Below are 14,767 nucleotides of genomic sequence, written 5' to 3'. Positions count from 1 at the left end.
GAAAATTTTACTTTCAAAAACATTTCTGCCCTTTTATTTCCTGTTGCTTGTTGCTGCATTGCCATTTGCTGCATGCTGTGAAGATAAATAGGAGATAATTATGCTGTCCATTGCAGTTTTTTAAAGATTTCTTCCACCATAAATGCAGTCTTTTAAAAAAAAAAGAGAAAAAAACAAACAAAAAAACATTGGCAATGTATAAGATGAAACAAAAAGCATATAGCACTGAAGCTTGGAAATGATCAGCATTTTGAATCAGCACCACAGAAAATGTTTAAAAACCTTCCACCAGATCCAAGATGGCCAGGAAATGTTTGACAGAAAAACACAGGGCTTTTCAGAGTACTGCAGACTAATGGAAGAAATACCAATTTATGTTGCAGCAATCAGGGGCACTCAACTTTGTATTTAGAGTCTGATCTTTCACATACTTTCCCGAACTGTGACTGCTCTCAGCCCACTCTTCCATTTCACGTCCAAACCTTTATTTCTTATTCAGGAGTTGTCAGTCCTGTTACTGAAACCACGCAGTAACGTTATAGTAATGTAACCTCTAAATACAAAGATAATGAAGTTCTCCAGAACTAATTAGAAAATTTGGAGTTTTTTTGGTTGAGCATTTAAACTGGGTCATTGTATAGTAATACAGCATGCTATTACACAACTGTTCCTTAAGTACTTACAATGTTGTTGCAGTGCAATAGGGCCAAAATGATTATGCTGCAAAGTGTGGCCATTCTCTTTTTAGGTTGCTGCTTTAATTGTTTCATTTTTAAAATTTTGAATTTTTTCTTGTAAAGCTTTTCCTGTGTTTTTGTTCTTTCAGGACTTATAACATCAGAGCTGATAAACAATTCTAATAGTAAATCAGTTCACATTAGCATTTAAAATAGACGAGGCCCACTCAGTTTTTTTTATGTGGCTACATTAGGTCAGTGCAGCATTAACTGTTCCAAACAAAAGTGCTTGGGTTTGCATCAATTTCCCACTCATTAACAATTAATAATTTACTGACTCTAAACTCTAATAGTGACTAATTATTTTTTGTTAGTCAAAACCAATTGTATGTATTGGTATGTAGATGGTACAGATGACATGGCAGAGTGTGGGAAGTACAACATAGTGTAACCTGTTGTGGGATTGAGAATATGATGGAGGATGTCAATCTGGATATTAAGCCATACTGTAATCATATAAATTGTTCCTTTGCAATTTTTAAATACCCTGATATATCTGCGTTTAAATTTTAAGAAAATGCATGCTGTTCAAATGTGTTGAGTTGGTTGAGTAGCACTAAAAGACTTTTAGCTGTTCAGGGTAAAATGTTATAGATTTGGTTTGAAAATATAATGGAAGATTCACTATAAATATATGATAAAACATAGCATCACTTAAGGCAATTTGTGAAAGAGTTATTGGAAAATTCACTGAATGACTATAATTATTGTAAATAACAACAATTGACTTAGTAAAAAGACTTGCATTACCATGTAAGTGTAAGGATCCCTGCACAATAAAACAGTACAAAAATTAAAGAAATTTAAAAAAAATCGAATCAAATCAAAACATTTTTATTTAATTAGCATGCGTAAACTATATAAAATAGTTACAGAAGGCCAGGTTATAAACTCATGAATTAAGGACGAAAAAATATAACAAAATAAAATAAGCAGTGGTAATGAAAACCATTCTTGTATAATTTCAGAAATGCATGACCACATTGTTTTTTTAATTGAACCGTGATTTATGAAACAGAAACACTGGTGTACAGGGGCTATCCTCGCGGGCTGTGTCTTGTGTCTATTTGAATCTTGGGCCCGTCAATATTTTGCATTCTCAGCAGGGTACATTAAACAATACAATGGTTTATTTTTACCTCGTTTTCCTGCTGACTTATTTCCTCACAAAGTCTCAGAGGTTCTGGCAGGTGATTACAGACACAAGTTTGTTGAAAAGAAGGAAAAAGAAGAAACTGCATTTCAGTTTTCTTGTTTATTTGCAGCTATAGTAACGCAAAATAAATGCAGGAATAACCAATTCCGGGCTGTTTCTGGAGGGAACATTTAAGTGTGTTGATGCCAACATAGAAGATACTGTGTTCAAACAATCATTAAATACAGGGTGAAAAAAACTCAAACTCAAATCAACATTTTACTGTGACAGAGAATATTTGATCTGTTTGGACTCTTGGATATAAACTCTGTTTGAGTCAATCTAAGCATTTTACTGTGTAGCACAGTTTGAGCGCCTTTATAGTCATGCTGCCCTTATGGGTATGGTTTGTAATGTATTTATGTCTTTATGTCTGTCTAATAACTCTTTCTTTTCTTTTAACTGAAAATATGTAATTTGACATTCCTCAAAATTCAGATTTTTGTCTTTGTATTAAAATAATACATTCATAGCATTTTATGTGCATATTGTATAATGATACATTAATATTATCTATATATGTAAGTAATACTTTTTTATTTCTCAAAACCCTAGGTTAAAGCTTGACAATTACACTGTGTACAGATGAACATAAAATATAGAAAGTAATCTTGTCACAACTATGTCATTAGTGTAAACAATTGCAAACAAAGTTTTGATGACATTTTGTTGTCACATCTTTTAACTTCATGCACAATTTACTTATCAATGCCTGCCAGTGTGAACATTAACCTGTATGTCAAAATATACAAGCCTTTAAAGCAGTGGAATCTGCCACAAACCCTACTATTTTGACGAAGGAGCGCCTGTGTTGGTTAAAAGTTAATCCAAGTGTGGGAGGTCACTGATATATCAGATAAAACACTCTTTTTCAGGAAAACCATTACAGTGTAAAACAGGGTTTATCCTTTTTCTTTTCCGGGACATTGACTGTTTTCATGATGAATGACACAATCACAGTAATCCAATGCTTGACGGATATGTGAAGGACCATTATGTATGGGTTCAATAATTCAGACACCAGTACACTCCTTTTCCTTTCCAAAAAAGGTCATTAAATTCTCCCATTTTTTCTGAAAAGCTTGAAACCAATAAGAGTGGTAGAACAAAAATCCAATCACTCATCTGGATGGTGAAACGGATTTGTCGCTAGCATATGTATGGCTCACATACAGCTATCATGGCAGATCAAAAGTATTTTCCTGGAAAAAACAAAAAACAAAGGAAGACTCAATACCACTAAGGAGCAGAGCAGAGGTATTTTATAACTATTTGTAGTTATTTACATGGGCTAGCTTTGGTTATTTATCAACACATGTAGACCCATATATTTATATATTAAGGCAGAATGTAATCATACTGTCTGAATTGATCCTTTGCTGTTTTTAGATCTGAAATATTTGCTGCTATTCTAGAGATAATGCATAATGTACTGTGCAGCTTTGTAAGTTCAAATGTGTTCACTGAGTAGCACTAAATGCCAGTTAACAGCTGTTTGGTGTAAAATATTATAGAGAGTGAGATAAATGAAGAAAACTTGGTCAGAAAGTCAGGAAAGGAGATGAAATGTAAATGAATTACAGCTGTTTCTATGGCACACATACCACCATTAAAGAAACGAAAAACCTGGTCTGACCATGAACGTGATTAAGCTCTTTCAAAGACAGGTCCAAGGTACACCTCCAGTATTTAGAAAGTGCGGCTAATTCATAAAGAAAAACACATTGATTTTAATAACCTGGCTTACTGTAAACACAGTGTGTGCCGATTAAACTAAGCAGTCACATACAATGTGCTGTATCGTGTGTTTGTGGAGCAATGCTGGGGGAGAGGGTGTGGTGGGACAGAGTGCCACTGAAGTACAGGATGAAAGAACTCAATATTCTGATTGTAATCTTTCCAATGCATCCATCTAAAATGTTTTGCATAGTTTCCAAAAGTCAGTAATGGAAAATGCGTATGATTATAGAAGCCAGCCTTCTGGCTGTTTGAAATTAAACGTGTACAACTATGACATTGTTTCGTACTTTTTAATTGGAAATGGACTGTCCCCTTGTGCTTGTCGTATACATGATTTTGATGCACACATATTTATTTAAACACTGTTATTCACTCTTGGTGAATTCAAAAAGTTCTCAAAAAAGAAAATTAATTATGTTATATTCAAAAATAGGTTTAATATTATATAATTAAGAAGAAACGCTATATGTGATATATAATGTAATATAAGTTTGACACAAGCTATAATACTTTTCAAAACATTGACTAAAATCATTCCTATAACACAGCTGTGCTGTCGACTGTTTAGATGCATTTAGATGGATGTTGTTGATGAAAAGTTTTTATCTGTCTTTGTTAATAAGATTGATCATATTGGAGCTAACATTACTCCTCCGGTCTGTGCTGTGAACCTTCCCTGCCCTTGTTCTAATTCCTTTACTCACTTTAGGGCAATCTCTCTGCAAACTCTAATAGAGATTGTGTCACATATGAAACCCTTCTCCAGCCCCCTTGATATTATTCCCACAAAACATTTTAGAGAAGTTACGGAGGCGATTGGCCCCAGTTTGCTTTTGATTTTTAACAGCTCTCTCTCTTCTGGATAAGTCCCATATTATTTTTAAATGGTTTGTGTTCAGTCTCTGTCAAAAAAGAGCTTGGCTTGATCTGTTTGTTTTTAGGAAATTTTAGACCTTTTGCAAGTTCTGCAAAAAGTTGTTTTAAAACAACTCTTAGAGGTTCTTAATAGCAACAATATCTTTGAAAAATTTCAGTCTGGTTTTTGCCAGCTGCACAGCACTGAAACGATCCTTCTTAGGGTTACTAGCAATTTATTGATGGCTGCTGATGCAGGAGACATTTCTGTTCTGGTGCTGCTTGACCTTAGTATGGCTTTTGACACCATTGATCATGCTATTCTAATCAGTAGCTTGGACTTTTGGCTTTCCCAGAGTCTACATTAAAATCAAGGGGTGATCAAGCCTTTACTGTAATGGCCCCTAGGCTCTGGAACAGCCTTCCATACAAATGTTAGGTCTGCTGATACAGCCTCTACTTTTAAAACTAGGCTTTGTCTTTTTTTTACAAAACCGCCTTCAGTAATGACTGACAGCTAGTTGCTGTACTTTTGCTTTTCATTTCCTTTTATTTGTTTCATCATGTTTTACTTTTACTGTGCTTAGTTTGTCTTATTGTCTATATTGCCTTTTATACTTCTATGCTCTATGTTGTTATTTTATTTGCTGTTCGTTCTTCCTTTTTAGGTTGCTTTTATTGTACCCCTCGTATTGCAATCTTAAATCTTATTTCTATCTGTTTTGGAAAGCACTTGCTATTATTACCATATTATGAATGTGCAAAAAATAACCTCTTGAACTAGTGTCTGGTATTTTGCCAGTAACTTTTCAAGGAATAGATTTTGTACCAAAAATATTTGAATGTTTTTGTTAGATATATTGCAATACACAGATGGGTGACAGATTAAAGAAAAAACCAGAATAAATGAGTGAAGAAACATAACGAATGCAGATGCTTCCACAATTATACAATTAAGCAATTAACATCCTATCATGCTCTGTGGCATGTATAAAAATGCTAAGCAGGCACAGTTGTCAGTTTTGGATCAAGATGGAAAGAGGAAAAGATCTAAGTGACTTTGAAAGAGGGTTCATTATTGGGGCACGGATGGTAGGAGCTTCAGCGCGAAAGACTGGCTAGTGTTTCAACAGGAACAGTGACTGAAGTGACATTAGCATTTAGATCTATGAGAAAGACACCAGTGAATAGGGCTGGAAATTACGCACATTTGCACATTCAAAAATGCACATTTGATGATTTTATTCTGATGAGAGGGGTCTCTTCCTGGATGACAATGCCCCCATCCACAGCGCAAGAGGGGTCTCTGAATAGTTTATAATGAAAATGATGTTGAAAGCCTGTGAGAGATTTTGGACCAATAAGAAAGTGCATTCTCATCCAAATTAATATCTTTTGGAATAATGGTGTTCCATCTCTCTAGTAGAGTTCCACATACTTGTAGAATCTATGCAAATGTGCATTGAAGCTGTTCTGGTGGCTCGTGGTGGCCCAACACCTTACTAAGATACTTTGTTGGTTTTTCTTTTAATTTGTCACCCCTCTGTGTATATATTGCAATATATCCATTTGTCACACTCTTTTGTTATTAAAGTACTGAGAAGATCATTTGCCTTCTTTGTAGTATTTTTTGAACTGTGTTTGAGGTATATGCATACATGAGTAATTGCATGTGTTCTTGGATAGATGCATATAATGTACCTGAGCTGTGGAAGACACAACATAATGTATATATGCATCTTGTGTGTTTGCATCTTCTTATACATATATATATATATATACATATATATATATATATATATATATATATATATATGTATGTATATATGTGTGTACAGCCACTGCCAACTCAAACATAGTCACCTTGATGTTCATGAATTTCTGTAGAGAGTAGCAAGTATAGTTAGAGCTCGAATATGTTTATAGTTTATAATATAAACATAGTCATATAGCTTCTGTTTTGAATATAATTCAATAATTAGCTTGCAAGCTATCCATGATAACAAACATGCTGTGAGACCATTTTGACCTCAAACCAGTTTGTTATCAAACCCAGTTGAGAGAGGGACCAGAAAGACTTGTTCACTGCTAAGTGGTACAGGGTTTTGGGATATTTGCTGGAACACTTACAGTAAGTAATGTTTCCATTGCAACAAAATCATATGTTTTAATTTCAGTTATGCTTTTTGTTGGTAAGCCACTTTATAAATGGAATAATTACCGCAGGGTTATGCAGTATGAGTGCCCTTTGTGGAGGGAAATTCACGCAGCAAAATTGCGCACACACACCCAAACACACATACGCGCGCGCATGCGAGCGCACACACACATACACACACATATTTACAGTTACATACACAGGACAAATGCTCAAGGCATTGGGCTCTTTATATAGCAGATAATTGCTGACCAGTTAATATTCTTCCCTATAAATTACTGAAAGTCCATTCAGTGGATTATGTTCTTGGGGGAATTCCAGGCTGAATCTTCACAGCTGTGCGGAATGCCTCTCTGTGCAAGGGTGTGAAGAACACCAGCTGCATTTTTACCCCATACCTTCTCTGAAGCCCTGTCCCTCAGTTCCACAACACTGCACTCTGTCATGCAAGAGTCTATTGCTCTTCTTCACTGATCACCCCAAACAATTTCTCACTGAAAACCTCAAAAAGGCAACAGCCTGGTTCAAACTATACACTGCACATGGATTTATGTTCCCCTGCAGTTGCTATTTTCAAACAGCTCAACCAAGAAACTACCAGGACTGTGAAACCATCCCTGGATAGATTCAAAGTCGCAGGACCAATTCAGAAAGAGACGCACTGCAGTGCGGAGCCAGACAACGGAAATTGTTAAACAACCTAAACAATTTGAGCCCTCAACAACCCAACACTAGGCAGTTGGACTGGAACCCTATACGGGGACTGAGACCTACCTCACAGACTGCTGTTGTTGGTGCGAGGTGTGTGTGAGAGCACAAAGCTCTCTGTGCACTGCTGGCTGCTGGAGGACAGGGAGCGGCGCGGGGACCTCTGGAACCGATTCCTCCGGTTAAAATAACTGCCTGCAGTCCAGGACCTCTGCCTCTTGCGCAGGTACTCCTTGTAGTTCTTGGTGAGCAGGGTGTAGAGAAAGGGGTTTATGCAGCTGTTGCTGTACGTCAGACAGGTGGTCAGGTAGTTGATGTTCCGCACAGCCTTGGCGGAGATAGGCAGGGACGGTTGGTACAGGTTCAGGAGTTGCCAGATCCAAAACGGCAGGAAACAGGCCCAGTAGAGCAGGACGATGGTGAAGATCAGGTACAGGACCTTCTGGTTGGGTAACTTTTTGGTCAATTTGAAGGTCTCTGTCTGGGAGACCCAGTAAGTCCGGGCCAGACGGATGTAAAGGTAGCAGATGACCACACCGGGGGCCACAACGCTTGTGCAGAAGAGAATAGAAATGTAGATCTTGTAGGACAGCACGCTGAGTGTAGGCTGGCATATGCTCTTTTTGCCCACTGCCATGAGCTGAATGGTGACGATCATGGGCAGGGTGAGCACCAGGGAGGCCACCCACACCAGGATCGCAATTGCTTTGCGATAGCTCTTGGAGCGCTTGACAGTATCCAGGGGCTTGAGGACTGCAAAGTATCGCTCCGTGCTCATGATGGTCAGAGTGAAGATGCTGGCATGCATGGTCAGGAAGTCCATGCTGATCAGAATGTGGCAGCCAGCATCGCCAAAGTACCAAGCCTTGAGGAAGTGGGTGCAGACCACAAAGGGAATGGTGAGTAGGTACAGTAGGTCTGCCAGTGCCAGGTTTATTATATAAATGTACATGGAAGCTGCTGATCGCATGGAGTGGCACATGACTACCAGTGTGTAGATGTTCCCGGACACGCCCACCAGGCACATGACGGACAGGATTGCCCCGATAGTGAGGGTGGCGGTCATGTCCTCGGCTGAGGGATCCAGTGGCGCATCGGTGGCATTGGGGATCTTCTCGACCATCACCACCAAGGGCTCCATAGATATGGTAGTCATCTCTCTTCAGCAGGAAGACACAACAGGAGCACACATTACAATGTGTATCTCAGAAACAAAACTGAAGTTTCAATAACATTTAGAAAAACATCAGTAAATGTGTGTTTGTGTGTGTCCATATGCCTGCAGTGCGCGCACACTCACACACACACACGTGCACAAAAGAATTCAACTAAAGATTGTGTGCACGTGTGTGTGTGTGAGTGTGCGCGCACTGCAGGCATATGGAGATTCTATGCTTATTCGGAAAGTATGCAGTCATTATTATAATTCCCTAAAAGTTTTGCAAACTGACTTTTTGCCAAAGCAAAATATTATAAAAAATTCACTGCATTCTAAATTTGTAATAAAAGAAGCATTTGAAACATATCTGTTTGTTTATTATATTTTTGTTGTATATATATATATATATATATATATATGTAACAAAATTCAAAAGGCCATTAAGTAATTAAGTAAGTCAGTGTTGGTTTTAATATTTAAAATTTTACTGCACTTTTTATACATAGTCTCCCCCATTTCATGGCACTAAAATGTTTGGGACAAATGACTTCACAGGTATTTCTGATGAGCCAGGCGTGTTCAATTGCTATCTCAGGGCAAGTGTAAGAGAGCTTTCAGTATGCTATCTTGATTCTAGGCCTTTGGAGTCTCAGATTGCCGTTTGTCAGCCCGAGCTGTTGTTTGTCAACCAGAGTACAAGAGGTGTGCAATGAAAACCGAGGAAGCCAATATGAGGCTGAGAAATAAGAAAAAACATTCAGAGACATAGGCCAAACCTTAGGCTTACCAAAATCAACAGTTTGGAACATCATTAAAAAGAAAGAGAGCACTGGTGAGCCTGGTAGCCCAAATAATTCTCACCATAATTAAGAATAACAAACACCTCTCCAACAGATCAGAAACACTCTTCAGGAGGCACGTGTGGATGTGCCAGTGACTACTCTCTGCAAAAGACTTCATGAACAGAACTACAGAGGCTACACTGCAAGATGAAAACCATAAGTTAACCTTAAAAACAGGATGGCTAGGTTACAGTTTGCTAAGAAGTACCTGACAGAGCCTGCAGTTATGTAAAAAGGTCTTGTGGAAAGATGAAACCAAGATTTACGTGTATCAGATTGACGGCAAAAGCAAAGGGTGGAGGCCAAAAGGAACTGCCGAAGATCCAAAGCAGTCCCTATCATATGAGAAACATGGTGGCGGGGGTGATAGGGTTTGGGCATGTATGGCTGCCACATGTACTGGCTCACTTCAATTATACATGTTTTTTGTATTCTGAAGAGAAAACTTAATGCCACGAGCCCCTGAAACAACCAGGAGCTGAAGATGGCTGAAGTACAGGCCTGGTAGAGCACCACCAGAAAAGATACACAGTACCTGTTGATGTCTGTGGGTCACAGACTTCAAGCCGTCATTGCATGCAAAAGATATGCGACAAATTACAAAACATGATTAATTTCACTTACATAATATTAATGTGTCCCAAACATTATGGTGCCCAAAAATTCAGGGACTATGTCTAAAAAGTGCTCTAATTTCTGCATAGTAAAACCAAAGCGAAACCTTAGCAGAGGATTTGCACAATAACTAAATGTGAATTTTTTATGAATCAAAAATTGTGGAGTATTGAGCAAAATGTGTGTGTGTGTTTATATATATCATCAAATTAAAAACCCATTGTGATTTTGTGCAGCGTAAAGTCAAGGGAAACTCACCCCAGACTTTAGACTCTGCAAAAATGAATGTCCCCATTAGTATGGATATGAGAGTATATTAATGAAAGGTTAAGACATAAAAATGCATTTTTATTAACAAGAGTGATTTAGCTTGCCTTCAGGAACATGATCTTTTTATCTCTTCAGACACAATGAAGCAGTCCATATGAAAGCCTCTGACTCAAATGGAAATGTCATTTAAGTCAAAACTTATTGCCTTACCTTGAGTGAACACTGCAGGCAGAACAGTTTCTCCAACAGAAAGGATCAGCATTTATCTTCAATTAATGTATATTCCATCCCAACTCATTGTAAACCACACGCAGGGAATATGTAAATACCAGAAATGTTAACTCCAAATGATCCAGTGAAGGCATTTGAATAAAAATCTGAAATAAACAAAACAAAACAAAAAACAAAAGACAAAAAAAACACCACTAAAACATAATTTTGCAAAATTAGATTAGTACATTTTTCCAGAAAAACTCAAAATATTAAATAAATAAAAGAGCTTCAGTGGCATTGCAAACTTTGACTCCGCTCACTTATCTGAACACCTGCAAAATACGGCTTTTTATATCTGGTTAAGAAAAGAAACAAATGATCACAATCACGATTTTTAAAACAGCCGCTGTAAAATAAATAAATTTTAAAAAAACCACAGAAGAGCACGAGTTGTCTAAAACAAAGAATGCTGTAAGATACTGTTGAGGCTGTGCATTTCAGTATTTCGCTCACAGACAGAATGAGCGTGTGCGCGGGAGAGAGAGAGGCGCTCACACACGCAGAGAGAGAGAGAGAGAGAGAGTGGGGGAGAGGGAGCAAGAGGAAAGGGGAGGGAGGGAGGGAGGGAGGAAGAGAGCATAGGAAGGGTATGGGCTGGGATTATGAGGCGGCATTCTGGAAATGTGCGCTGCGCTCACTACCCTCACTGTGGCTATTTCTGTACAGCTGGGGGAGTGCTGCCACACACCTTGAGTTCTCACAGCAGTGATTCCCATACCCTGCATGCGAAAAGGGGTTAGCATGCTCGCTGCATGCATAACGGCTGTGATTGATACCAGTGTTGCTTCATTTTCCTTCGGTCCATAAATTGTTCCTTATGAAATGGAGAAAAATATCCACAGCATGCACTTAGTGTCAGTGAGGATTTGGGCAAATGCGTGTATTTTCTTAATGATACACATTTGTGAGAATGATGTGCATTATCTCACAACACATGCAAATAATAATAATAATAATAAATAACCAACTGACGTCTTGCTATTAATATTTTTATTGTGCTGGTGGAATCAAACTGGCATTTTGGGCAGGGTGACCTTTATCAAGATGAATCCAAACATTGGCTGCTGCACGACTAAAATACTCTTACAGGGGGCGCAATGTATCCTTTTAAAAGTAATTTATTTTCCTATAGTGTAATGAAAAATGAATATCAGAGACAAACTGTTTTGAGCCTGATCTCTTTTTACAGCTTTGAGTGATTCTAGATACAAAAAAGTATGTTGTAATATTTTTAGTACATTTTATTTTATGAATGGATTCTTTCCCTTCATAAACCTTTTAGTTTAAACCTTTTAGTATTAAATGGCTAGGTCGAGCTAAATGTACACTGCTTACCATCCAATCAGAAAGTCAGTCAAAACTAACAGTGTTGCAGAATGTGAAAAGGCATCACACACCAAAAGTCTTTTTAACATGCTTCACATAATTAAAGTGAAATTTATATTCATTACAATTACTACTATTGTGTTATATACTTAGCTGGGCTGAAACTGTATAACGCTGTAATTAAAATCCAATCCTTAGTGTGTCAAATACCCTACCATCTCTTGCCGTGTGTCATAACTTGTTTGCGTGTGGATCTTTGGCACACTTTTGGTAACATGCAGTTATATGTTTTTCCTTAAGGATACATGGAGAGTCTTACACAGGAGCTCCAGCATCTGACTGTTTTTACTGTTGCCTGCATCAGTCAGGCAATGGCACATTGAAGATTAAGGCCTGGCTCCCTGCCTTGCCTCGTCTCGAGTAGAGATTGGGCACATGCATGAGGGCAGTGCGCTGCCCGATCAGAAACACAATGCCAAGGTAAAGGTCAGAAGAAGAAGAAGAAGAAAAAGTAAAAGCTGAGAACACATTGTGAGGCTTGTCTGAATTACCAATGAAGGGCTCAACCCCGGAGTACCTCTTGGGCTTACCGTGACGCTATTCTCATCAGAGCGCTCTGCCTGGAGGTCAATTTTCCTACACAGTACCTCTCAGTAAGGGGCACTAACCAAGGCAGGCGGGGGAGAAACTAGCCCCACAGGAATGAGACAGGCATACGGCACAGTTAAAGGAGCAAGCAGAAACTTAAACCCACGTCCTCGCCTTTGCTACAGCAGTTTCCCAGCAGGGCAACAGTCTTTCTATCCCCAAGGAGATTTTCTTCCCATTTTGCTACACTTGATTGCGTTAGCTCTGGCTGGCCACTTTGAGTAAATAGAGTTTAAATGCCAGAAAATGCGATTTGCACAAAAAGGTATGCAGCAGTTAGCTGGCCTCACAATGAAGTGGAGAATGAGTGGGAATTCATGCAAACACAAAGTTTTGACGTGTTTGACACCCAAGGGAAGGATGGCCACCGTCTGTTTTGCTATTGGTCTACAGTCTGTAGCCTGGACAATCCCTCTGATTTATGCTGTAGAGCGTGTCCTTGGTTGCCTAAATGAACACCACTAGCAAGTACCCCAATTCATTCCCACATCCCCTGTTCTTCACTAGCCACCCCCCCCTCCCCCACAGCTCTGCTACTCACGCTAAAGACCACATATAAACAGAAACATTGTGTGCCGGCTGGCGGAGTGTTTGTGCTTTTGACTTTGGATATTGTTTTGCTCTTGGATACTCACATCTGGAGGCTATCAGACTACTTCATTATTTTTCTCAAAAGTGAGACGGTGAGAGTCAGGGGGAGAGAGACTGGTGCCGTGACTCAGACAGAAAACACACATTGGATCTTCCGACTCAAAATTCTTCGAAATAAAAAATAATGAAATATCAACTGCAGGGAAGGGTGACCTTTAATGAATTTATTGAGGAAGAGAAGGGTTTGCATCTGTGCGGTGCACACCCACTTGTAAACACCAGCAAGCACAGAGCCCCGTTGCCAGACTCATGCTGCTCGCTGATGAGGTACATTAGGACACAGGAACACATGCCAGTCACCTTTAAAACTAAATATATTCCTTAGGCAGAAAGTCAAAGACCTACAATGAGAAAGCAGAAAAAGAGAGCTGTGTGTATATGCGTGTATGCGTGCTTGTGTGCGTGCGTCCGTGCATGTGTGTATGCCTCTAGGAGTGGCACATGGTGATGCCCAGAAATGCACTTACAATCCGAGTGCTAAAAGTCCACCCAGAGGAAAAGGGAGAAGAGCCAAGGGGAAGAACAGATTCATTCTATGGGGAAAATCCAGTATGACAGCACTACAAAGGGCCGGGATGCTCACAAATGTTACATTGCTGTGGAAAAAAGATGTAATCCACCAATTTCCTTGATGGATTCAGATCTGATTGACCTCTCATTTCAGGCAAGCATTAAGTGAAGAGACTTTCTTCTCAAATCCAGAAATTTGTCTTCTGATGAAATGCGTGAACTGTTGCCCCCTGGGCAGGAGCTTAGCCAATAGTCTCATGTGTAGCTAATGTACCAGAGTTCACAGTTTCATAATAATTTTCTCTACTTGAACTTTTCCTATACCATGCTGAGATTATTTTTCCAAGTGATGGATAAATTACTGCATATGAAAAGTTTAGACATGCTCAAGGCTGTGAGAAATGAGTTATAATTACAAATTATTTTCAATAGTGTGCTCATATAAACCTGTCCTGTTAAAAATGACAGTATTCTTAAGACTAGCTGTAATTTTCCTCATGTTTTGCTCACCAGGAGCGGTGACCTCCCGATTAAAAGCCACAAACAATTGGAGGATGTTTGTGAGTGTGAGTGTGCGTGTGTGTGTGTGTGTGTGTTTCTATGTCTGAATATGTGAGTGTCTGAGTGTGGGCATGGGGCTGCCTGTGCGTGCGAGTGTGTTTGCATATGTTTTCCCTTTTAACAGGAAGCTTGAATGATACTTGACTTATAATCACAGAGTGGAAAGAGACTATTTGTGTCCGTGTTGTGGATTTTCAACCAAATCAGAACAACAGGGAGATGCCAGGGTACTGCATAATAGGACATGTGACAGCTACAGTAATGACATTCTGTCAAGTGATGAACAAAATTAGATAATAGAGCTGTTAAACCCTCTCTTAGAGGTGGTGGCTACAGTATCGTCTCCTCCATCAACAGCAAACCCAGCCCAGGCTGTCATGATGAGGATGTGAACTTTGCATGCTGATGCACCTCCAGTGAGAGCATATAGATTAATGCTCAAATGCGGTTAGTCCTTATCATTCAATAATCTCTCTCCCTTCGTGAGCCCGTGCACTCTCAGAGACAAGAGGCCACCCG

At 39.0% G+C, this 14,767-nt stretch overlaps 1 protein-coding gene across 2 annotated transcripts in view; it reads right to left on the bottom strand.

Annotated features, from left to right (window-relative positions):
* Window positions 1-11,058, bottom strand: part of LOC118221740 (urotensin-2 receptor) — a 39,193-nt gene extending 28,135 nt beyond the window's left edge. Inside the window, exons 1-3 of one of the 2 annotated variants that reach the window (XM_035407084.1) lie at window positions 10,490-11,058; window positions 7,460-8,553; window positions 1,974-3,134 (exon numbers count right to left, since the gene is read on the bottom strand). In XM_035407084.1, coding sequence (XP_035262975.1) covers window positions 7,461-8,549 — 1,089 coding nt within the window. In that variant the 5' untranslated portion in view covers window positions 8,550-8,553; window positions 10,490-11,058 and the 3' untranslated portion in view covers window positions 1,974-3,134; window position 7,460. Of the gene's footprint in view, window positions 1-1,973; window positions 3,135-7,459; window positions 8,554-10,489 lie in introns of those variants that run through there. The other variant, XM_035407083.1, reaches the window with a different exon arrangement.
* Between the last annotated feature and the right edge of the window lie 3,709 nt (window positions 11,059-14,767).

This window comes from Anguilla anguilla, chromosome 2 (assembly GCF_013347855.1).
Source record: "Anguilla anguilla isolate fAngAng1 chromosome 2, fAngAng1.pri, whole genome shotgun sequence".
Lineage (NCBI taxonomy): Eukaryota > Metazoa > Chordata > Actinopteri > Anguilliformes > Anguillidae > Anguilla > Anguilla anguilla.
Note: the sequence above shows the minus strand (reverse complement) of the source record. Positions and strands in the feature narration are given on the sequence as shown.